At 49.0% G+C, this 24,444-nt stretch overlaps 2 protein-coding genes across 2 annotated transcripts in view; one reads left to right on the forward strand and one right to left on the reverse strand.

The window, feature by feature from the left end:
- Window positions 1–6,775: 6,775 nt before the first annotated feature.
- On the reverse strand, window positions 6,776–22,020 carry LOC133122877 (protein MEMO1-like). The gene is made up of 9 exons (XM_061233122.1): window positions 21,882–22,020; window positions 17,297–17,378; window positions 16,658–16,726; window positions 16,076–16,188; window positions 14,638–14,749; window positions 11,439–11,581; window positions 8,409–8,485; window positions 7,953–8,057; window positions 6,776–6,986 (listed from the first exon to the last, which is right to left on the reverse strand). Exons 1-9 carry the CDS (start codon window positions 21,940–21,942, stop codon window positions 6,855–6,857), a joined length of 894 nt encoding a protein of 297 aa, XP_061089106.1. The 5' UTR covers window positions 21,943–22,020; the 3' UTR covers window positions 6,776–6,854.
- A 1,327-nt stretch (window positions 22,021–23,347) lies between these two features.
- The window catches only part of psen2 (presenilin 2), a 10,635-nt gene continuing 9,538 nt past the window's right edge, over window positions 23,348–24,444 (forward strand). Inside the window, exons 1-2 of the mRNA XM_061232374.1 lie at window positions 23,348–23,476; window positions 23,851–24,015. Coding sequence (XP_061088358.1) covers window positions 23,887–24,015 — 129 coding nt within the window. The 5' untranslated portion in view covers window positions 23,348–23,476; window positions 23,851–23,886. The remainder of the gene's footprint in view (window positions 23,477–23,850; window positions 24,016–24,444) is intronic.

Consider the following 24,444-nt stretch of genomic DNA (forward strand, 5'->3'; position numbering starts at 1 on the left):
CGTCACGTTTATTACCATGAAGTCTTTACCTCGTCTCCCTGCCCTCGTTCTGTCCAAGGGAAACGACACACCGTTGGTCCGTTGGTCCAAGAAGTGGTCAATTTCATCCAATGGAGTTTAAACAGGAGAGAACTGGTTCTACACCGGTGTATGCTTAGTTCACAGGGCTCCAGAAATGCTACTTAATTCCTAAATATGGTATTCATAACAGCTCATCATAGAGCTTGGATGTGTGGCTATTTGTATAATGCAAGGCAATTGTGGCAAGGCAAACGCAAGGCCTAGCTACAGCCCTGGTCCCACTGGCCACGGCGTACCTTTGAAAAATTTAAGCAAAAATAATATAGCTGTTAAAAAGGGATACAGTAATAAGTGCTAGTCGTGTAGTTTTCCCCACAGAGGAGTGTCTGACAAGCAAATGAACAATTTCCCATTCAGGAATGCTGTGAATTTTTTTCACTGAAGATTTATTAGGATCCCATCAGTAAACAAAATAAAAATTCTTGGCACCACGCGTCAAAGGTAAAAAGAAAAAAGAAAAGAACATTCAGAACATTCAGAACATTCAGAACAACTTAGATATTTTAGTGAATATGCAGTGTAATTACTTTTTGGGTTGGTGCTGAATGGATCCGCTTTGGGTACTTCATTACATTATTGGTATTTGGCAGACACTCTTATCCAGAGTGACGTACAGTTGATTAGACTAAGCAGGAGACAATCCTCCCCCGGAGCAATGCAGGGTTAAGGGCCTTGCTCAAGGGCCCAACGACTGTGCGGATCTCATCGTGGCTACACCGGGATTAGAACCACCGACCTTGCAGGTCTCAGTCATTTACCTAAACCACTACGCTACAGGCTGCCCTACTTCACTAACATATTAAACAGGGAACATGATACATCATTCTTTCATTCATTCATTCATCCATCCATCCATTATCCTAACCCACTTATCCTGAACAGGGTCGCAGGGGGGCTGGAGCCTATCCCAGCATACCCAGGCACGGATGGTGCAGTGGGTAGCACTGCCGCCTCACAGCAAGGAGGTCCTGGGCTCTAATCCCGGTCGGCCCGGGCCTCTCTGTGTGGAGTTTGCATGTTCTCCCCGTGTCTGCGTGGGTTTCCTCCGGGTACTCCGGTTTCCTCCCACAGTCCAAAGACATGCAGGTTAGGCTGATAGGAGAGTCTAAATTGCCCATAGGTATGAGTGTGTGAGTGAATGGTGTGTGTGCCCTGCGATGGACTGGCGACCTGTCCAAGGTGTATTCCTGCCTTTCGTCCAATGTATGCTGGGATAGGCTCCAGCGACCCTGTTCAGGATAAGCGGGTTCAGATAATGGATTGCATGGTTTTACATCGGGTTTGCACAAACGAGTATGAGTCTGTGATCATCTGATAAACTTGGTTGGAGCCTCCTCTGGAATGCAGACCCTAGTCTTGGTGGCACCTTCATCGCCCCACGGCTTCACGCAACAGAAATGCACATCATCTCATAAACGTTTAAATTTGCCTTTATCGTCAGACATGGGGATATTTACGACGAATATGCACTTCCAACTGTTGTTGCCCAGGATCTGCAAGCAAGCAGTGATGCAGAACGACTGCCTCCGTTTGCCCATGATCCAGAAACTGATGCGGGTCTTGAAGCAAGAGAGATTGTGTCTGGAAGCAGGCAGAAGTGCGAGAACTCTCTCTGGTGTCCGAATCGGGGGGACCAGAGAAGGTGGGGCAGCACTCGATAGGTCGAGCAATGTTTCTTCCCCAAATAATAAAAGGTGGTGGACAAATTTCCTGGAGTAAATGGTCAATGGTTGGCATTTATATAGCACCCTGTACAATTGGTGCTTCTCATTCACCCATTTACACACACACTCACACTCACACACACACCAATGGCGATTGACTGCCATGCAAGGCACCAATCAGCTCGTCAGGAGCATTTGGGGGTTAGGTGCCTTTGTTCAGGGACACTTCCAACACACCCAGGGCGGGATCGAACCGGCAGACTGCTTTTACCACCTGAGCACAACGTCGCAATGTGGTTCTTGACTATCTGCAGAAATATGCCTCCGTTTGCTGCTACTTTTGGACCGGAACCAGTTGGGGTTTAATCAAGCGTGTCGCAGAGTGCGGTTCTCCATCGATCACCGTGGACGGTGGCCATGTTGCAAGTTCCCTCCCAATACCAGCCCTGGCCACCAGGGGGCGAACTGCACAGCCCAGGGGAGGACTGAGAGCTTTAGTGGAGTGTGGGTCTGAATGAGGAGGACTGCAGCTAGCCACTGTTTTTTTGTTTTTGTTTTTTTTTTGCATGCAGGCACAGAAATGGGCGAGTTGAAGGTTGGGTTGCTCCAAGGGGGTGATTTGCTCATGCTTGGTCTAATCAACTGTAAGTCACTTTGGATAAAAATGTCGGCTAAATAACAAACGAATGTGATGTATTTAACCAGGCCATCCAGCGTTTCATCCACAAATCTCTGTGCTTTGTGATGCCATCACTGAGACAGCATAACGCATCCAGAAACACAAAGCAGATGGCTGAAACACAGAACGCCTGATAGTGCCATTGTGTTCTTGTTATTCCATGGTTACCGTGCACAGAACAGTGAGTTTTATAAATGGCCAGCAATATTGCAACAAGTTAATGACTTCTGCCCGAGAACTCAATCCATTGCATCTTTTCAATAGAACCGAGCAACAAAAGCCTTTCAAAAAGATTTATCGGGAAAAATTGGTATTTTGAACATAGCAGCGGGCTTACCATTGTAAATAACACAAAGAAGCCAGTTTGCCATCCTCTCCATTGACCGACCAAAATTAATTTTGAATTCTGCATTGCTACTTGAAACACACACACACGCACACGCACACACACACACACACACACACACACACACACACACGTGTGGAATGCGTTTCAGTGTTCTGGAACTCCGTTCAGTCTCCAGTAGTGATTCTTACATCAGCTTGAGAACGTTCAGTGAATAACATTCTAATTGCCTATATCTGGGAAGGGCTGGGGAAGTATTTGTCCAGTTGTGCAAAGTTGGGTGTTCTTTTTTTTTTTTGGAGGGGTGGGACTGCTTTAGAAAATGTTGGGAGATTTGGTGGAGATGGGATTACGTTTTAAGTCATGGTTCTGGGGTAGCCAAGTTTTGGAAAAAACTGAAATTGTGCCAGGGAATTTCTTGATAGTGAATGCATTTATAAAGAACCAGTCTTTTACATTCATAAACATATACTGTATGCTCCTAATGCTGGTACAGAGACACTGAGAGACCGTTTAAAAGATTGGAGAATTTAGTCGTAAGATCACAGTTCAGGGGGTGATTTAATTGGACTGTTAATTCACACGATGGGACAGTAGAGGAACCACATTTAGCTTAGGCAGGGTTTTTTAGGTACCAATGAAGATGTCTGCCGGAGTGAACCAGCTCGCAGTTTGCTGAAACGGATGGCGCTGCACCTTTTCAGAGTTAAACTTCATTGGAACTCCAACATGTCGTGGCATTTTTCTGCATGGCCTAATCCCCGTTCTACCACAGCACACCTGTAGCGCCCCCTGGTGGCATGGAAAATGTTCTTCACCAAGAGAGTAAGGGGGCCTCCTGGGTCTTCAATGCAAAGTGAATGTTCCTTTTCAGTTCATATCAGTGCACAGTTTGTAAAACTTAATTCTATGCCAGAACCAAAAGTCAAACATCGGGTATGACTCCTTTTGTGCAAGACTGCCTTGCAGTCATAGAGACTATGCCTGAACAATACGTAACGTACCAGGCTGAATTTAGAAACTCTAATTTCTCATGAACTCAATGAGGCATGATCTACCCTGAAAGTGTTCAAGGATGTGGTTTCAGCCCTTTACAATAAAACCTTGATCAGCACTCTTCCGTGAAACCCGCAACGTGATTTGAGTTTTTAGCTTCAGAACATTCCACAAATGCTAATAGAGTAGTTCTTTCGGAAGTTGTAAAACATAATGTGCATTTAATTGTGTTGTAACCTCATTCTACACTTGTGCTGGAACGTCTATCAATGGGATTCAGCCTTGAGCAAGTGAGACGAAGTTTAAGGAAGAACTCCCAGAAAAAAATGTATGACCTAAAAATGTTCGATTCAATGTTTTTTTTTTTCTCCTTCTCAGCTTTTGAATGTGCATAGGTCAATATTTCGTAGGTCAACAGCTGACCGGTTTTCTGCAAATACCCACAGCTGACTGAGGAAGGATATTTTTTTTCCATTGGCAACAACTTCACCACCCTGGGACTCCAGCCAAAGAGGAAAAATACAAACTGAATAAAACGACAAAGGCCAAAAAAAGAACGAGTTTCAGATTTGTTTTGTTAAGGTTTTTTCTTTTTTTACTTTTTTTTTTTCTTAAACATTTATAAGGATCTCTGGATAACACCAGTAGAGCATACCAGGTGCTTAATCAATGTAACCTGAGAAGAAAACTCCACCATGGGAGTGTTTTGCGGTTGTTGTTTTTTTTTTTTTAACAGACAGAGGTTCTTGACTTCCAAGTGCAGACTCCATGACCCTTTCTGCAGTCGACGAGGACAAACAAAATCACGGACAGATAAAACAGGCGGGGCACTCGCCTCGTCTTTCTGCGGGGAGGATCAGGAGAGCACCAATCTGAGGAGCACCTTGTGCCGACGGGGTAACGCACGCCTCCTCGTGAAGTTTCTGCACGGGAGGAGTGAACGGAAGGGGAGACGCGTTCTGTAAAGCCCGGTTCAGCCTCTGTACGGTTCGGTGGGGTCCAGGGACTCCGCTGCCGGCGGAGCAAAAACGGGAGACTCCAGCAACAAACTCACCCTGACCGTGAACGGAACACCGATCCGGACCGCCAAACGAAGCCATTTTACCGTCTCTCCGTAGCATCACATCACATTAATGGCATTTTGGCAGACGCGACATATAGTTGATTAGACTAAGCAGGAGGCAATCCTCCCCTGGAGCAATGCAGGGTTAAAGGCCTTGCTCAAGGGCCCAATAGCTGTGCGGATCTTATTGTGGCGACACCAGGGGCTTGAACCACCGACCTTCCGGGTCCCGGTCACGTACCTTAACCGCTACGCTACAGGCCGCCCGGCGCACACTGCTGTCCGGAACAGACCGGAACAACTGGAGCTCTGAAGGCAGGACCGTGCGTCCGCAGAGGCCCGGAGCGGGGCAGTCCAGCCCCTCGGTACCAGGGCTGCCGGATCGAGCGCGAATCGGGCTCCAATGCGGAGGGTAGACGGGTCAGATACCGGAAACAGAAATAAATGGCTTTTATTTCTCTGCCCTGACTTTGTGTTTGAAGGGGGGGGGGGTTTACATCCTGACAATTGTAGCCAAAGGCAAATTGGCTCAGTCCACAGACTGGATTTGACACATGCATACAGCCACAAAAACACGTTCTGCCCGTTCAGATGCCATTCCAGACTCGTTGAGGCACCCGGCACGTTCGAGTGTGTACGTTTCCGCCGTCGGGACGAACGCAAACGTCGACGCAGGCGACCAGCGTTCCGAGATGAAGGGGAATTAGGAAAAAAATCACTTTTCTCAGAAACCGGCAGGTTGGGACCCTGTCTGGCTGTAGTTCTGTGACTTCATAAGATCAAAACATTATAATAACCATCAATCCAGGGCAAATTCATAAAATACACACCAGTCATAAAACAAATCTCACTTTATAATGGAAAGAAAAGGCTAAACTACATTAATGCATATGCTATAATGTGCTACCAGATGCTCGTAGGTCAAAACCAACGTAGAACAGAAAGAAATGGGGGGAAAACCAAGAGAGGCAAAACAAGAAACAACCACTAAACCGACTAAAAACCTCTAAAAACAGGTGATTTTTTTTTGGTATAGATTGTACAGCAGAATGTAAGTGGAGTTGGTGAATGTGTGTGTTCATGTCTTTTTTTGTGTGTGTGTGTGTGTGTGTGTGTGTGTGTGTGTGTGTGTGTGTGTGTGTGTGCCTGTGTGAGTATGAATGCCTGTGTGTGTGGGTGGATGTGTGTGTATGTGTGTAGCCCTTTTATTAGAAACTACAACAGCAGGCCTCTGTTGTATTGTGTTGGCAGTAGCTACCTAAACCGCTCGTACACACGCTCCCAACAAGACGCCCGATTGGCTGATGCATGTTCTCATGTCCCGTCTGGTACGTATCATTCTTTAAAAGTAAAAGCTTCTTTGCGGTTTGTGTACATCCAGCACAGCTAATTCTTTTTCTTTTTTTTCTCCCCTATTTTTTTTTTTTCTTTTTTTTTTTCTTTTTTTAACTGAATACAAGTGTACAGTTCTGCAGAGTGCAAATGTAAAGATAAATGCTTTTATATAGTTTCACCCCTTCGCCCCCCCCCCCCCCCCCAACTCTTAACAATGTATTCTGTCATTGTTTCATGACCTTTTTTTGGGGGGGGGGGGGGGGCATGATGTGGAGATCAGAAAATGCTGCCCCTCGTAATCCCCCTTCCCCGGGGTACCAAAATCTACGGCAGCCCCCCCAAACCCCCAAACGCAAGGCCGGGATGTAAATGAAAGCAACGGTTTCGACCAGGTCTTAAGCTGGGAAACACCAAAGCTGAGAGGAAGTGAGGGTGGGGTGGTGGGTGACCAATGAACCGCAAGAGGGGAGGGGGGGGGGGGGGGGCACATATACCTCCTACGTGTTTGTTGTGGTAGCTGTGCGTTAGTCATATACCCGAGTGTGTCTGTCTGAAACCGTCCTGACGGGGAGGGGGGGGGGGGGGGGGGCGAGGGGGGTCCGGAGCCGAAGCTGTCTGAGGGATGGGGGGGGGGGGGGGGGGGATTGAGGAGGGGGGGGGGGCCCTCTGGAGGGGAGGGTGAAGACCCCCTCAGTGGACCACCAGTGCCCCCGCCGCGTAGCTGACCGAGCTGTCCTGCCAGGTCCTGCACTGGCTCGACTGTGCGTAGTTCAGGAAGGAGAAGTTCATGTCCGCCCCCGCCTTCCTCAGCTCCGTCACAGCCTGGCAGAGAGACACAGAGAGAGGGGGGAGGGGGGGGGGGTGAGCACGCACCTCCAAAACCCTCTGACTGACCCCGAGTACCCCCCGCCACAGACCGGAGAAGAATACGATGCCCGTTATGTAACCTGCTGACTATCCACGGGCTCCTGAAAAGCGTTTTTAAAACCGCGGAACTCAAGTTAACCGGTGACACCGTGTAGACTTTGGAGCCAGACCCCCCCCCCCCACCACCCCCCTATCCCCCACACCCCGACACCCCCCTATCCCCCACACCCCCCACCCGAGCCACTCTCAGATGAGCTCAGAGGTCTCCGCACTGCGGGGCGCTGAACAGTCTGCTCAAAGTCCTCACATCCAAACCCAGATCTCATTTAAATCCTAAATGGGATTTTGGGTTTAGGGCTTCAGTCGGCACTTTGAACAGGAACGCCGCGCGCATGCTGCTTCACGGCGTCGATAACGTTTCTGACCTCACGAGACCCCGCGCGGGGGCCCTGCCGGTTCACGAGACCCTGCGGGGGGAACACACCGTTCCTCAGGAACACCAGCTCAGCTATTCAGCCCCCGCTGCTCCCGGGCACACAAACCCAACAGTAAGTTCGGTCTCACTTCTTTTTCTTTTTTTTTTTACAGCTTTTTAAACTGTCGAAAATTTTCAATTAACATTTCTGAAGGACAATCCTGCCTCTGTTGATTCATGCTTTGGCTGGCAGTCAATGCGGAGACTGCGTGTGACAAAACCTTTTCACTAAACTTTATATATTTCTCCTTTTTCTCAGGGACTAACCGCCCCCCCGCCCCCGCCCTGTCACTGTCTGATGGCGTTTCAAGGGTGAAGCAACGCACGTTATAAATCCATTCCCCTTTCTCCCTCTCCTTCATCACTCTTTTCAATTTCTCGGGAAGGAAGATGTTTTTGACCTCATTAAGGTCGAATTTGACGTATCTGACTCTGCCGATACTCACGTTTAACAGTACTCCGATGGGGTGACGTCCACAGATGGTGTTGTGGTACTTCTTCAAGTAGTTGCTAAAGGATATGGGGTCCAACTGCTCAATGATGCCCATTCCCTGAGGAAGAAAGAGCCAATGGTTACAGAGAGTGGACGGCGAAGATCGCAATTCAATCAAATGATCAATTCTCGTCAATCCTTATCAATTCTTTTAAGATATCGACTTCCGCATGGTAACTAAACCGGCTTTAGGACGAGCAAAGCCAACGCCTTGTAGGATGCTAGTGCAAAAATTCTAAGCGCATTGCCAACCTTTTAGGATATACAGTAAGACTAGAGCATCGCGGGTTTAGATCCCAGTTCGGACACCCCCTGTTGTACCCTTGAGCGAACGCTCTCGATGGCGGAGTCTGCTGCATGGAGGAGTAAATAAGCCCCACAGTGAACATGAACCGGCGAGTCTGCTTGCCATTTTGTCGAGGTGCTCGATGGATCTGTAGATCTCGCCCTGAGAGTCATCGTAGTAGGTGTAGCGGAACCGCTGCCCTTCAGGAAGGAGGGGGGACGGGGGACGGGGTTTAAAGAGAAAATAAAGAAACGGCAACACACGAATCCCCGGCCCCCTCCCCCGTTCTGTGGAATAGATTACTGCTGCACCTCGGAACTGGCCTTGAGTTAGTGCGAGTGCATCGCAATCTATCTGCTGGGCTCATTCCACACACACTGGCACGGACAAGCGCACGCACACACACACACACACACACACACAGTGGCACCTGACTGCGGAATGATCCATTCACACACACAGTCTCACACACACACACACACACACACAGTCTCTCACACACACACACACAGTCTCTCACACACACACACACAGTCTCTCACACACACACACACACAGTCTCTCACACACAGTCTCACACACACAGTCTCACACACACACAGTCTCACACACACACAGTCTCACACACACACACACACACACACACACACACAGGTGCGCACACACACACGCGCACACACACACGCGCGCGCACACACACACACACAGGTGCGCGCACACACACACACACACAGTGGCACCTGACTGCGGAATGATCCATTCACACACACAGTCTCACACACACACACAGTCTCACACACACACAGTCTCACACACACACAGTCTCACACACACACAGTCTCACACACACACAGTCTCACACACACACAGTCTCTCACACACACAGTCTCTCACACACACAGTCTCTCACACACACAGTCTCTCACACACACAGTCTCTCACACACACACACACACACAGTCTCTCACACACACACACACACAGTCTCTCACACACACACACACACAGTCTCTCACACACACACACACAGTCTCTCACACACACACACACAGTCTCTCACACACACACACAGTCTCTCACACAGTCTCTCACACACAGTCTCTCACACACAGTCTCTCACACACAGTCTCTCACACACAGTCTCACACACACAGTCTCACACACACAGTCTCACACACACAGTCTCACACACACACAGTCTCACACACACACAGTCTCACACACACACACACAGTCACACACACACACACACAGTCACACACACACACACACACACACACACACACACACACACAGTCACACACACACACAGTCTCTCACACAGTCTCTCACACAGTCTCTCACACAGTCTCTCACACAGTCTCTCACACAGTCTCTCACACACACACACACACACACACATAGGTGCGCACACACACACGCGCACACACACACGCGCGCACACACACACACAGGTGCGCGCACACACACACACACAGTGGCACCTGACTGCGGAATGATCCATTCACACACACAGTCTCACACACACACACACACACACAGTCTCTCACACACACACACACAGTCTCTCACACACACACACAGTCTCTCACACACACACACACAGTCTCTCACACACACACACACACAGTCTCTCACACACAGTCTCTCACACACAGTCTCTCACACACAGTCTCACACACACAGTCTCACACACACACAGTCTCACACACACACACACACACACACACACACACACACACACACACAGGTGCGCACACACACACACACACACACACACAGTGGCACCTGACTGCGGAATGATCCATTCACACACATAGTCTCACAGTCAGACACACACACACACACACACACACACACACACACACACACACACACACACACACACACACACACACACACACACACACACACACACACACACACACACACACACACACACACACACACACACACACACACACACACACACACACACACCTGACTGCAGAATGATCCATAAGACTTTCCACGTGACATTTAGCTTCGGGCTAAGAACATTCGTAGCCTTGGGCCGATGGAAACCGTTGCCTCGGGCTGAGCCTCAACTACAACCGACCCCAGTCCAGAGTTTAAAACACACAGCGCCACACTCTCACACTCTGCCCTGTGCTGGCCCTACCGCTGGCCCAGTATCCAAAGTGTTTTCAGACACGTTCCCCCCCCCCCCCCTCCCATCCTCCCCCACTCCCCCTCCGCCCCTCCCCCCCTCAGGCCTGACCTGAGGACACCCAATATTCTCAGAATTGTCTTAAGCTGTCACCAAACAGTCAGCGATAACCTTGCTCCAGAGAATGTAGCGGTAAGCTCGGACTAAGCCCCGCAATCTCGCACTGTTTGAAGAGGCAGGTACGAAAGTGGCTTTGCCTCAGGCTAACGGGTCCTTGAGCCTTTTTTATGAAAACTCCCAAAGTACTTAAAAGCATCAAATCTGCAGGTTTAAGGGCAGCCCAGGGCTAATACAATTATGTGTGGGAGTCCTAAGTACAATACAGATATAATTACAATGCAATTTTCCTAATGTCGGCTAATGGCTCCCTGGCAGGCGAGCCCAGTGTGGCAAGCTTTGGTGTGTGAGTGTGTGTATGAACGGGGGAATGAGAAACATCAATTGTACAGTGCTCTGGATAAAGGCGCTATATAAATGCAGGCATTTACCTGCTCTTAAAAAGTGCTGAACAGTGAATGCCACCAGAACTTTAACCCTTTTGAAGAGTTTTTATTTTGGAATGTTTTATTCTTCCTGAGTCCAGAAGCCAGTGTTCTAGAACACCATTACTTTCAATCACCAGTAATGACTGTGACGAGCGTGTTCCCGGTCACACATTAGCACGTTAGCACGCTACCGTTACTCCCGGGCTCGGTTGCCGCGGTTACCCCACTCACCCCATATACACCGTTATAAACATAAGCATATCTACGCGTCTCCGGGTCACGCGTTAGCACGTTAGCACGCTAACGTTAAGCCCAGGCTCTGTTGCCACAGCGACCCACCTCACCCCATAAACACCATTATAAACACAAGCATGTCGGCGTGTTTCCCGGTCACGCGTTAGCACGTTAGCATTCGCGAGCGTTACTCCCGGGCTCGGCCGCCGCGGTGACCCCACTCACCCCAGTGGCAGAAGTCGGACGAGACGACGAAGAGGTTGGAGGGGTCGGCCAGGTATTTACTCAGCAGCTTCCCGTACTCCTGCTCCTTCGCCTCACTGAGCGCGCCCACCAGCACCGGCACGATGGCAAACTCGTCTTTATGACTGAAACCAGGGAGAGAGGGAGGGAGGGAGAGGGGGAGAGAGGGAGGGAGAGAGAGGGAGGGAGGGAGAGGGGGAGGGAGGGGGAGGGAGGGAGGGAGAGGGGGAGAGAGGGAGGGAGAGGGGAAGAGAGAGATGGAGGGAGAGGGGAAGAGAGATGGAGGGAGAGGGGAAGAGAGGGAGGGAGGGAGGGAGAGAGAGAGAGAGAGAGGGAGGGAGAGAAGGAGAGAGGGAGAGAGGGAGGGAGAGGGAGAGGGGTGTAAACGGAAGAGGCACAGGAATTACATTACACATTGCAGTTATTTAACTCACGGTTTCATCCAAAAGACTTACAGTTGATTAAACCGGAACAATGGAACCTTGCTCAAGGGCCCAACGGCTGCATGGATAAACTTACATTACATTGGATAAAAGACAATCCTCCCCCCCCCCCCCAGGGGCAATGTGGGGTTAAGGGCCTAGCTCAAGGGCCCTAACATTTGTGTGGAGTTGAAACTGGGGGCGGGTGTGAATGGAACAGGAACTACATTACAGCAGGGGTCCCTGGGTCCGGTCCCGGAGGGCCGGTCTGCGTGCTGGTTTTTGTTCCAACCAATTGCATTACATTACATTACATTACATTACGTGGCATTTAGCAGATGCTCTTATCCAGAGCGACGTACAACAAAGTGCAAATCAAACACAAGAACAAGTGCAAAAGTAGACTTGAGAGGACAGTACAGTTCCGAGTCCTAGTGTAAACATACAGAAAATCAGAACCCTTGAAGAGTACAATCAACTTTAAATCTAGCATACCACAGTTGGCAGCTAGAATACAACAGCCAATAAAAACAACAATACCTATACAAGTACCGATATCTATACATAAGTGCCATTACGGTCTAAGGCTAATCACAGTGATTGTGAGTTGGGGAGGGAAAGGTGTAGCCTGAAGAGATGGGTCTTCAGTCTGCGCTTGAAGGAGGTCAGAGACTCTGCCGTTCTGACATCCACCGGGAGGTCATTCCACCACCGTGGGACCAGGACAGACAGCAGTCGTGAGCGTGAAGTGCAGGTGTGGCGAGGGGGAGGCGCCAGACGGCACAAAGTGGCAGAACGGAGGGGTCTTGTTGGTGTATAGGTCTTGATAAGGGATTGAATATACACATATATACCTTCCATTTATTTCTGACACAGCTCTGGAAAAGATGTTGTTTCACTCTTTAAGACACATTTTCAGTCTGCAGCTGTAGCCGATGCATATACAAATGTCTGCTCAAGACATTATTTAGCTAATTAAATAATTAAGAGCAGAAGTTGGTACAAAATCCTGAAGCGGATCGGCCCTTGCTGTGCGCCCGTTACTTAGTTACTTAGCCGATGCATTTATCTAAACGTCTTACAGCTGATTAGAGTGGAACAATGGGGGTTATGCGGTTGCTCAAGGGCCCAACAGCTGCATAGATAAACTTGCATTACCTTGGATGAGTGTCAGCTAAATAACTGCGAAGTGACTTGCAGTAGATTCGACCAAGCAGGGGACAACCCCACTTGGAGCGACGTGGTGTTAAGGGTCTTGCTCAAGGGCCCCTACAGCAGCTGCTCTGATCGTATTTTGTATACAGTGGGAGTTGAACCACCAACCCTTCCGGTCCCAGTCATGGACCGCTAGGCTACAGGCTTCCCCGGGAATTTGAGATGCTGGTGGGCCGACCTCGAAGGAACAGCCCCGTCGCGTGTGAGCGGGGTTTTAACGAGGATGAGGAGGAAAGCCCCAGGAGGAAGAGATCTCCCTGCGTTAGCCGACAGCCTCGTTTAATCACCTCGCCTTCCGTCACGGAGCCCAATCAGGTGAACGGCCGCGCGGCGTAAACGCACCGGCCCGGTGTCATGACGGAGTCGTGAGAGTCCGAGAACCACAGCCAGCGGGCGGGGGGCTCTTTCAGTACCGCTAACGAGCCGGGCCTTCAGCAGCCAGAGTTACCATAGAGCTCAAATACCTCCTCAGCAGCTCGTCTGAATTCAAATCAATTCACTCCCGTTCTGTTTGTGTAGCGCTTTCTTTACAGAGGGCTGTCACAGAGACGCTTTACAGAGCAGCAGAAGCAGAGTCGAGCAAACGCCAGACCCGGACAAACAAAACAGCAAATAAATCCCTACTGGGGAGAAAAACCCTCAAACAGTGGTGGGGAAAAAACTCCCCAGTGGGGAGAAATCTGAACACTTAGTGGCTATAACTTCATAAATGCCAACCTGCTCCCTCCCCTCAGACAGCAGGGCACCATCTTATCTGTTGCATTGGGAACGTTGTGAAAACGTCAGGAGCGTGTGATTGGAGGAGAGGTGGTGCAGGAGCGTGTGACTGGAGGAGAGGCGGTGCAGGAGCGTGTGATTGGTGGAGAGGCCTCACCTCTCCATGGCTTTGGCGGTGTAGGGGAGGTGCAGGAGCGCGTGATTGGAGGAGAGGCGGTGCAGGAGCGTGTGATTGGCTCACCTCTCCATGGCTTTGGCGGTGTAGGGTAGGTGCAGGAGCGTGTGATTGGAGGAGAGGCGGTGTAGGAGCATGTGATTGGCTCACCTCTCCATGGCTTTGGCGGTGTAAGGGAGGTGCAGGAGCGTGTGATTGGAGGAGAGGCGGTGTAGGAGCGTGTGATTGGCTCACCTCTCCATGGCTTTGGCGGTGTAGGGGAGGTGCAGGAGCGTGTGATTGGAGGAGAGGCGGTGTAGGAGCATGTGATTGGCTCACCTCTCCATGGCTTTGGCGGTGTAGGGTAGGTGCAGGAGCGTGTGATTGGAGGAGAGGCGGTGTAGGAGCATGTGATTGGCTCACCTCTTTATGGCTTTGGCGGTGTAAGGGGGGTGCAGGAGCGTGTGATTGGAGGAGAGGCGGTGTAGGAGCATGTGATTGGCTCACCTCTCCATGGCTTTGGCGGTGTAGGGGAGGTGCAGGAGCGTGTGATTGGAGGAGAGGCGGTGTAGGAGCGTGTGATTGGCTCACCTCTCCATGGCTTTGGCGGTGTAGGGGAGGTGCAGGAGCGTGTGATTGGAGAAGGCGATGTAGGAGCGTGTGATTGGCTCACCTCTCCATGGCTTTGGCGGTGTAGGGGAGGTGCATCTCGATGCTGTGTTCGTCCTCGTCCGTCTGCAGGCTCATGCGCTCGAACATCCCGGTTTTCCAGAGGTCAGCGTAAACTGCCGGAGGGAGGGGGGGGGAGGGGAACGTTATCCCGGGAGGCCGCGCGGGGGAGAAATTCACACACTGCGCAGTTTTCTTTGCATTATTAAATACTTCTTCCCGTGCGCAGTCAGCCTTAAGGCGACTCACAGACTGTCAGAGATAAATCACCACTCCCGCGTCTCAGGCGAGGACTTTGCTGATACGCAAATACCACTTTTTAAAGGTTCTCTGCGCGTCTTTGGCGGAAAAAGTTCGTTTCCGAACCAAGTTCTCACACTCACACACACACACACACACACACACACACACACACACACACACACACACACAGATATCTGCCGTCGCACGCCGGACTGAGTGGAGGGTTCGGGGGGGAGGGGGGTGGCGGGGAGGATCTCTTAACAATTCAACCAATTTTCGGAAAATAATTGAAACATTAATTGAATGTACAACTTTTTCTAAGAAATCCTAATCCCTGTATTGTATGAATAGAGTGTGAACTGAATTTCAACTCGCTTTGCTGAATCGGGGCAGCGGGGATCATCAACTCTAGCCAGCAAATCCAAATCCAAATCCAGCCCTGGTTTTCTTTTCTCCCAGGTAATTAGTGCTACTGATTGGCCAGAATTCACACCTGACTCCCAGGTAAAGGAGGGGGGTGGAAAACCAGGAGTTCTCTGCCATCAAGGACAGGCCAGGTGGCTAAGGTACATGACTGGGACCTGGAAGGTTGGTAGTTCAAGCCGCGGTGTATCAAAAATAAGATCAGCTGTGGGGCCCTTAACCCCACATTGCTCCAATGGGGATTGGGCGCCTGCTTAGTCTAATCAACTGTAAGTCACTTGGGATAAAAGCATCAGCTAAATAACTACAGCGTTTGACACTGAATTGAGCTGATGAGGTGGGTGATGGGCTCTACCCTGGGGTCACCTCAGGGGGTCACCTCCGGGGGTCACCTCCGGGGGTCACCTCCGGGGTCACCTCCAGGGGTCACCTCCGGGGGTCACCTCAGGGGGTCACCTCCGGGGGTCACCTCCGGGGGGTCACCTCAGGGGGGTCACCTCAGGGGGTCACCTCCGGGGGTCACCTCCGGGGGGTCACCTCAGGGGGGTCACCTCAGGGGGTCACCTCCGGGGGTCACCTCAGGGGGGTCACCTCCGGGGGGTCACCTCCGGGGGGTCACCTCAGGGGGGTCACCTCCGGGGGTCACCTCAGGGGGTCACCTCCGGGGGTCACCTCCGGGGGGTCACCTCCGGGGGGTCACCTCAGGGGGGTCACCTCAGGGGGGTCACCTCAGGGGGTCACCTCCGGGGCAGTCGTGTCCGGGCTCCGGGTCTCACCCTTCTGGTCGATCTTGAGGTCGTACAGCGGCGTTCTGTAGATTTCGGCGGGGGAGAGGGCGCAGCGGGACAGGGGCACGTGGTGGGAGGGGCCCAGGATGAACACTCTTCGACTGCGGGCCAAGAGGAGGACAGGTGGGGGTGGGGGGTCAACCAGGGCGTCCTCAAACCAGGACATTACATTTCCACTTCTCTGAGCTCTATATGATATTTCGTATTAAAAACACATACTTGAGGTTTAGTTTTTTTGGTTTTTTTTCTCCTGAGACTTGACCAGGGTGTCCACAAGTGCAGAATAATAGGCACAAGTGAGAATCTAGAAGCACCAAAGTCACCTTCTGTCCTGGTACAGAGTGAATCATTACACGAACGTCTGGCTTTTCAAAAGGGCATCCTGGCTGGCACTGTCGGGGGGGTCCCTGTCCTGACATGACATGCAATGACTACATAAAGATTTATAAAACCTTTTTTCAATATAACCTTTTTTTAGATGTATTATGGGTGTCCCCAGGATGCCTCAGCCTGGGAGTGGGGGGGGGGGGGGGTCCCATAATTTTAAAAACATATTTTTTTTACACTCACGTGACAGTGGGGTCCACTTGTTTGTAGGCGAATGCTGCACATGATCCACAGTACGTATATCCAGCATGCCTGCAATACACCGCCTGTATTACTGTGAGAACTCCTTACACACGGCAATACCATGAAACAAAATGGCGACAGGGACAACCTGTCTCAGTGTGTGCACTACTAATACAGCTGAATAAGGAACTGGAGGCAGACAGAGACAGAGACAGAGACACAGAGAGAGACACAGAGACAGAGACAGAGACAGAGACAGAGACAGAGACAGAGACAGAGACACAGACACAGACACAGACACAGACACAGACAGACAGACAGACAGAGAGACAGAGAGACACAGAGAGAGACAGAGACAGACAGAGACAGACAGAGACAGACAGAGACAGACACAGACACACAGACACAGACAGAGACAGAGAGAGAGACAGAGAGAGAGAGAGAGACAGAGAGAGAGACAGAGAGAGAGACACAGAGAGAGACACACAGACACACAGACACACAGACACAGACAGAGACACAGACAGAGACACAGACAGAGACACAGACAGAGACACAGACAGAGACACAGACAGAGACACAGACACAGACACAGACACAGACACAGACACAGACACAGACGGTACTGTGCAGCCTTACGGTGCGATGATGGCCCTGGCGGGTGTTATGGTGGACTGCACCTGAGACAGCCAGCCCTCTAGTTGCGCATTCAGTTGGGACGCTGCAGAGGGAGAGTCAGAGAAACCATTAAAAACAGAACGCACATTATATAACGCCATTAAAAACGGAACGCACATGAATCTTAACGCATATCAGGGCAAAGGCTGCCTGCATTACCACTCTCCATAATCCTGCTGCTACTTAGAGGGGCCGGATTTGGATGAAATACTAAATAAATACCCTTGTACATCCTTTTCCCCCCCCACGAACCCATCAGGCTGCAGCAAAGGTTAACGGCACTCGTCATCATGCAAGTGACATCCCTCAGCTGGCTCCTGGCCTGATATGGTACATACAGGAAGGCCCCATCGAAGAAAAACAACACTCAGCTCTCAATTTCTACAAGTTTAACCCTCTAAGGGGTGATGTCACAAATATCAAATCAGAATGTTGTCAACTGAACACTCTAAGTGCTGATGTAACGACGAATTAAGTGAAATCAGTCGAGTTCTAGAACACAGGCTTAGAATTTTCAAAAGAAGATTCCAGAAAAACGTACTCTTCACAACAGGTTAAACATACGATTTGGGAGTGGTCTCGTTTTTTTATTACTCATTTGTGGAGGACCCAAACTAGGATTTCCTAGTTCATAACAGAGTTTGTCTGGGTGGTTGGCTGTTCAAACAGTTGATGAGTTGAAGGCCTATTAAAACTCTCAGCTGAGTTCTCTAGTTTAAATATATTAAAAGCAGTTCACGCTCTTCACATAGGCTTAAGCGGTGTTAGACAGGTGCGTAGGTCGCAAAAGTAAATGAAAGAAAAATTAGGTAAAACCCCGCCCGCACTCACGATACTCCCCCGTCTCCAGATTAAACCCAAACATCTGGACAGTAGTTTCATTTTATTTCCTGTATGATGTACATCTGGTCCCCTGCTGAATCCGACATTAGCTCAGGAGGTACTAGCAGTCAGCTGGAGCTGCCGGTTCGATCGCCCCACCCTGGGTGTGTCGAAGTGTCCCTGAGCAAGACACCGAACCCCCGATTGCTGGTTTTGGTACCTTGCATGGCAGCCTATCGCCGTGTGTGCGTGAGTGTGCGTGAGTGTGCGTGAGTGTGCGTGAGTGTGCGTGAGTGTGCGTGAGTGTGCGTGAGTGTGCGTGAGTGTGCGTGAGTGTGCGTGAGTGTGCGTGAGTGTGCGTGAGTGTGCACTCAGCATCATCGACTGTAGAGCTATTTGTATAAAAGCTCTATATATAAATGCAGTCCATTTACCATTCTTAAAAAGCCGGGCGGTTGGCGTGACGACGGCGGAAGGAACATCTGCCAACGGCGCCCACCGGCTCCCCCGCGGGACGCGCGACAGAAGCCAGCGAACGACACGCCAGCGCTCATCAGCCACCGGGGGCGAAAACAAACCCTCCCTGCAGCACCGTGCCAGACCGGCACAGGAAGTCCGCCAGGCAGACGCCGCCCGCGTCTATTCTCCGCGGCACGTTCGCCAGGAAGTGGGGGGAAATAATAGATCTGTTCTCACTCCCAGGCGTGGGCGGCAATCTGCTCACCGGCAATATGCTCAGCGAGGAGGTGATGGAGAGACCGTCAGGCGTTCAGCGGGGGGGAGAGGGAGAGACTGTGAGGAGCTGGGGGGGGGGTGAATGGGGAGAGAGATCATCAGGCACTCAGCAAGCGGGGAGGTAAAGGAGAGACCGTCAGGAGCTCAGCGGGGGGGCTGAGAGAGACCGTCAGGCGCGCAGCGGGGAGGTAACGGAGAGACCATCAGGGGCTCAGTGGGGAGGTAACGGAGAGACCAGATGTGGACCATAGAGGCCACGCCCCTCAATGAGGAAGACCAGGCTGCCAGGCGCAAATCGGTTGGCAAGATCAGGCCAGTTAGCTATGCCAAGATTACATATTCGAGAAGTCCTTTCTGGATAGTGCTGACCCTTAGCTACATGCCATTTTTTTCAATTATAACCCCACAGACACACAGACACACAAACTAACTAATTACTGAATTACGAATTACTGCTAACATCCATAATGCACACATTCAACAGCAAAGTCAGTGTTCTAGAACTCTGTTGCTTTCAGTTACCAGTAGCAACCCTTACATCAGCATTGATTTGCGAGAACAGTTAAGAACATTCTAATCACATATTTGTGACCTCACACCTTATTATGGCAAAGACTCGAAGGCAAGCCTGCTGTTACTATTTGTAGAAGAGCAAGTACTCTCTATAGAGGAAAAACAACTATGCCAGTAGCAAGTCAACGCTGTGACCTCATCAGCTGAAGTGTTAACCAATTAATCGCCCGCCCCCCTTACTCAAAAAGATGTGTTCATGTCCAAAGTACTTTTTTGTTGTTGTTTATTTATTTTTTTACATTTTTTGTGTTACTTTCAACACATTTTCTATCCAAGTTACTATTTTTGTGTCACAAATATACAATTACAAAGGGACACTTTTTAACACAGACTGCGTTGAAAGTAACACCGAACGTGTTGTTCCGAACGTGACATGGTGGCGCGTTAAAAACAACATAACACGTCATTTTAACACATCTGTTTTGAGAGTGTCATTTTGGCACGGTTCTTTTGTTTGGTGAGGCTAAAAAGGGGATGGGGCCATTACATCCATCAGTACCTCTCCGATTTGAACCAATCATTTCGTTATGCTGCTGCAAGCAGGCCCCTTTTGATTGGTCCAAACAAGTCAGCAACTGACAGCTCACTGTAGCTCCACCCCATTACTGGATTGAGGAACTCAACTCAGCCATCATCATGGCGAAACCCAGACCTGAAGCACCAAGCAGATCTGCGCTTGATACAAGTAGTGTATTACAGGACTGCCCTCCACAGTAGAGTACCCACACACATTGACTCATCGGCACTCACCCTGGTCGGCTTCATGTTTGAATGAAGAAGAAAAAAATACAAAAGTGTACGCATAGTAATGGTAAACATACGGTCCAACATCAGGGAACTGAGATTCCACGACCCAATGGAAACTGCTGACCTAAGCAACATAATCACTGTTTTCTATTAACTACAAAAAACAAAACAAAAAAAAAACGCACAACAGACTTCATTTCTATGCGTGCCGCTACCACTATCGTACCATCCACTGTCCATCCGTTTTCACTCCTTTTCGTACAAAGACTCCCCTCCCCCCTTCACAATTGTACGAAAGCAGTCATCTTATCTGCTCGGAAGACCTACTCAGCTCCTGCACACGGAGTTTCGGCGTGTAACCGTTTTTGTGATAAAGGCGTTGCACTGCTTTTAAGATTTAATACATTTTTCTAACGTTTCTTTTCTTTAATACTTTTTTATTATTATTATTAACTGTCAGAATTACTTTCTTGCTTTGAGTTTGCATGCCTTCCAAGTTTTCCGACATAATTGTTCATAGGTTACTAACTTGGAAAGCTGCTGAAAAAACCCTTTGTTTTGAGCTCTTACACAAAGCTTCCGTTAGCATGCAGGGTAGTCATTGTGTCCCAAAAACACTGGCACTTATCCGAGCTTTTATCTTCAGTTTATCTACGAAGTGTAAAAACTTAAGGGTGATTGGGGTGTTAACACAAGCTTTAAAACCAATAGCGTTTTAGTCAGCCATACGTACGCAAGGATAGCTGCCTTTCCTTGTCACAAAGCTAAACAAAAATATATAACGCTCAAGTATTGGAAACTGGCTCGTTTAATAATTGGAAAAGTTAATTTTCATATCCTGGCCTGGCACGCTACTAGCCCACACCAGTAACCGTTGGGCAAGGTAGATGGCACTAGTCAGCTGGTTAGTTTTTAATCGCTTTTCAGTCGATTCACATGGAACTCCCTTGCTCGCTAGCTAGCAATAATTACTAACGTTAGCTACCCAGATAGCTAACGTTAGCTAAAGCGACTGTGACTCAGCCCTGCCGGTGTCAGAAAAGCAAATAAAACCCCTTCTTTTGTTTATAGAGACCACATCCGCTGTCTGGCCGGCTAAGAAACCAAAGCGCTGAATCAGCTATATAATGCGGCTTTAGTCGGCTAACATTCACACACACAATTAACCACATTTACTAGGGTTTAATGTAGAATAACACAAATACGCAAACACGTAGCTTGTTTGCCGGTTACCAAGCGAGAGAAGACAGCTGGCTAGGTAGCCACCAAGCTAGCGTTGTGTTACAGCTGGCTAGCCAGTTAATTAGCAGGCAGCAAACATGAGATGGAAGCGGCCCACAACACTGAAAACAAACCCAAAATTATTTTAAATACAAGAATCCCCTTTTTTTTTTTTTTTACAATGTCACCCCACGACCCGAGAGCGATCTCGTTAACTAGGATGTCAAGAAAGTTTACGTTTACACGTGTGTTCGGTCTTTTGTAAGATAGAGCTCGCTAAAACAATGTCAAATGCGAGACGGCCTGTCGCTTTGCTTTTAAAATCCTGCTTAATGATATATCCCCCAGCTGATCGCGTCCCCCACACCCAGCGAACAGTAGTTCATTGTGCCCGGACCGTGGCCCGTTGGAAACCCCCAGTATTTCTCCCCCATGTCCCCGGTTCTACCTGAAGCGGTGTACCAGCTGCCGGCGTGACTTGCTTCTCTGCACACCACTCGGTTCGACATCTTAGTGCCAAAGCCGCCTATCTTGTTCAGGTAACACCTTCTCAGGAAAAAAAAAAAGTAACAAGACGAAAAGAAAAATACTAGTAGCCACTACCAGTACAAGTGAAGTGGGGGTGCACTAGCTAGCGCTAGCTAATGGGAAATCGACTAACGTTAGTATGATGAGAATGATACTTGCTGGCAAGCGAGCAATCTAGCTATTCACGTAAACATTCAGCAGACTAAATATAATGTTTGGAAACTACAGTGAAATTAGCTGAATGGAGATCTTCGAAGCCTTCTTTTGCAACGAGTAAAACTGGATATTGAGTGTTGGAAAAGAATAGGGAGCCAGGCGACTTCGCTCAAGCACTACTGGAAAAGCACTGGTCACCCGTGGTTGATTGTCATTACTCGGCTACCGTGCCTTGGTTGCGACAAAGCACCCCTGATTGGTTGAGAATCTGTCGGAATGTTTCCATTCGTTGCAAACTCGATGCAGGTAAGGGGTGTGGTCTGAAAATGATTAACAGGATTGGTTAGCTGCAGACATTCCGTGGGCTTTGATTTGTTGAAAAATTGGCGTGGGTGTGGCCGACACTTTAGACTTGAATCATGAGTACGTTGCGGGCACCAAGATAGGCTGATTTTGTCACTATGCAAAGCTAGATCAGGGCTTATTTACTAAGTACTGTACGAATACAATAGTGGCCAATTAACAGACTGCCTGTATACAAGTTATTATAAATGAACTAAGTTTGTAAAAACAGCCGTTAGACGTAAAACATCCAATCTCAACGTTTACCCATATCCGTTTTGATGAGATACCAGTTTATTGAACGTAGGGCGTGAGTGAGCCAAGAGCATTACTTCTATGATTGTGAGAACACCATCTTCAGTTTTTGAATATGCGTTTAATTGCGTATTATCAAGTGGAAGCCTAAATTCACAGGAAGCAAATTAAACTCACAACCAAGACATTCTAAACACGTAATCATGTTTTCTCAAGGATCCATTCAGTGGGAAAAAATCGAGGAAGATGCACGTTTTCCATGTATTTTGAGATTGTTAAACTGTCACAGAATTCTGTGAACGACCTCCCGTTTTGGATGTCCGTTCAATACTTTTGTTGGCAATTTATTGTGCGTTATGTTGTGCATTTTCTATGTGATACAATAGCCTATCTATTTCCCCTCATTTCTATGTAACATAGACCCCATTATGATTATAACGTTCAACTCTCATCAGTAATTAGCACGGTTGAGTGGGAGGGAAAGGAAATTATTAAAACATTACATTAAACCACGGTAAGAAAATGCGGCTTTCAACTTTAATCCCTTGGGGAAAATAGACCGGTCAGCTGACGCTGCTATTGTGTGTGTCACGTGGTATGCGTGATCAGCTGACGCTTCTGTGGGATTCGCAACCGCAACCAGTACTGGAATCACCCATCACTGAAGGAAGTATTTTACCCAGCGACTGACGCGGAAGAACCAAGAACACGACAGAAATTATCTGCCGTGTCCTGATCTATGCAAAACTACAAATAACACAGGTAGCATTGGTCATGTCCTCAATATGTGGAGTGTTGTAGAACGTATAGATACGTTTTCATTTGTGACAGGACGAACATTATCGCAACCAAGGTGTAAGCCTATGGTTAGCCTGATATCAGTTTCAACGTCACGTCTTGACGTATTGTTTGAGCCAGTATGGAATCTGTCAGACTGGAACGTCCGGACAAAATTAGTTGGCTTCTAAATGTAACTTTTAACTAGGCTGGCTTGCATTGTCCATGTATCGTTAGGTTAGCTAGCTTGGCGGAGGTACATCTGTTTTGCTGTACGTCTTCCTTATATATTGAATGTTCGAGCCTGACTCCAAAATCTTCTTTTTAGATGTATAATTCAGCGTTTTCTTTACTTAAAGGTGTCTTTTGCGTCGTCGTCTTTCTGAACACTATTAATGAATACCTCGGACAGTGAAGAGGACTCTTACAATGAGAGGTCAGCTTTGGTACCAAGTGAAAGCCCAACCTTGCTACCATACAGTGATGATCCAACTTTGGGCCAGGTGGATGCAGAGACCATAAGGGTAGGTGCTAGTGCTTCCATGCTTGCGTATACGCTCTTGTTCTATTCAGCTGTTGGCTGGGGATCTAATGTGGCCCACCATATATCTATTCTTGTAATTTTCGATCATTGAGCATTTGTGTGTGTGTGTGTGTGCGTGTGTGTGTGTGTATGTGTGTGTGTACTGTGCACTATTTGTGTGCATGCATGTGTCCATGCCTCTAGTGGCTAAAGTACATGACTGGTATCCAGAAGGTTGACCCCGGTGTAGCCTCAATAAGATCCGCACAACTGTTGGACCCTTGAGCAAGGCCCTTAACCCTGCATTTTGCCAGGGGGTATTGTCCCCTGCTTCGTCAAATCAACTGCAAAATAACAAATGTGTGTGCGTCTGTGTGCATTGTGTGCATGTGTGTGCATGTGTGTGTGTGTGCGTCCGTGTGCTTGTGTG

Source organism: Conger conger, chromosome 2 (genome assembly GCF_963514075.1).
Source record: "Conger conger chromosome 2, fConCon1.1, whole genome shotgun sequence".
NCBI classification, from domain to species: domain Eukaryota; kingdom Metazoa; phylum Chordata; class Actinopteri; order Anguilliformes; family Congridae; genus Conger; species Conger conger.

Excerpts from the sequence above, each read along its gene's own strand:
- LOC133122877 (XM_061233122.1), bottom strand. The coding sequence starts at position 21,942 with ATGTCGAACCGAGTGGTGTGCAGAGAAGCAAGTCACGCCGGCAGCTGG. Across the intron at positions 8,486-11,438 it reads GTCCGACTTCTGCCACTGGG|GGCAGCGGTTCCGCTACACC; the intron begins GTGAGTGGGGTC and ends TCCTTCCTGAAG. Across the intron at positions 8,058-8,408 it reads TCGAGCACCTCGACAAAATG|GGAATGGGCATCATTGAGCA; the intron begins GCAAGCAGACTC and ends TTTCTTCCTCAG.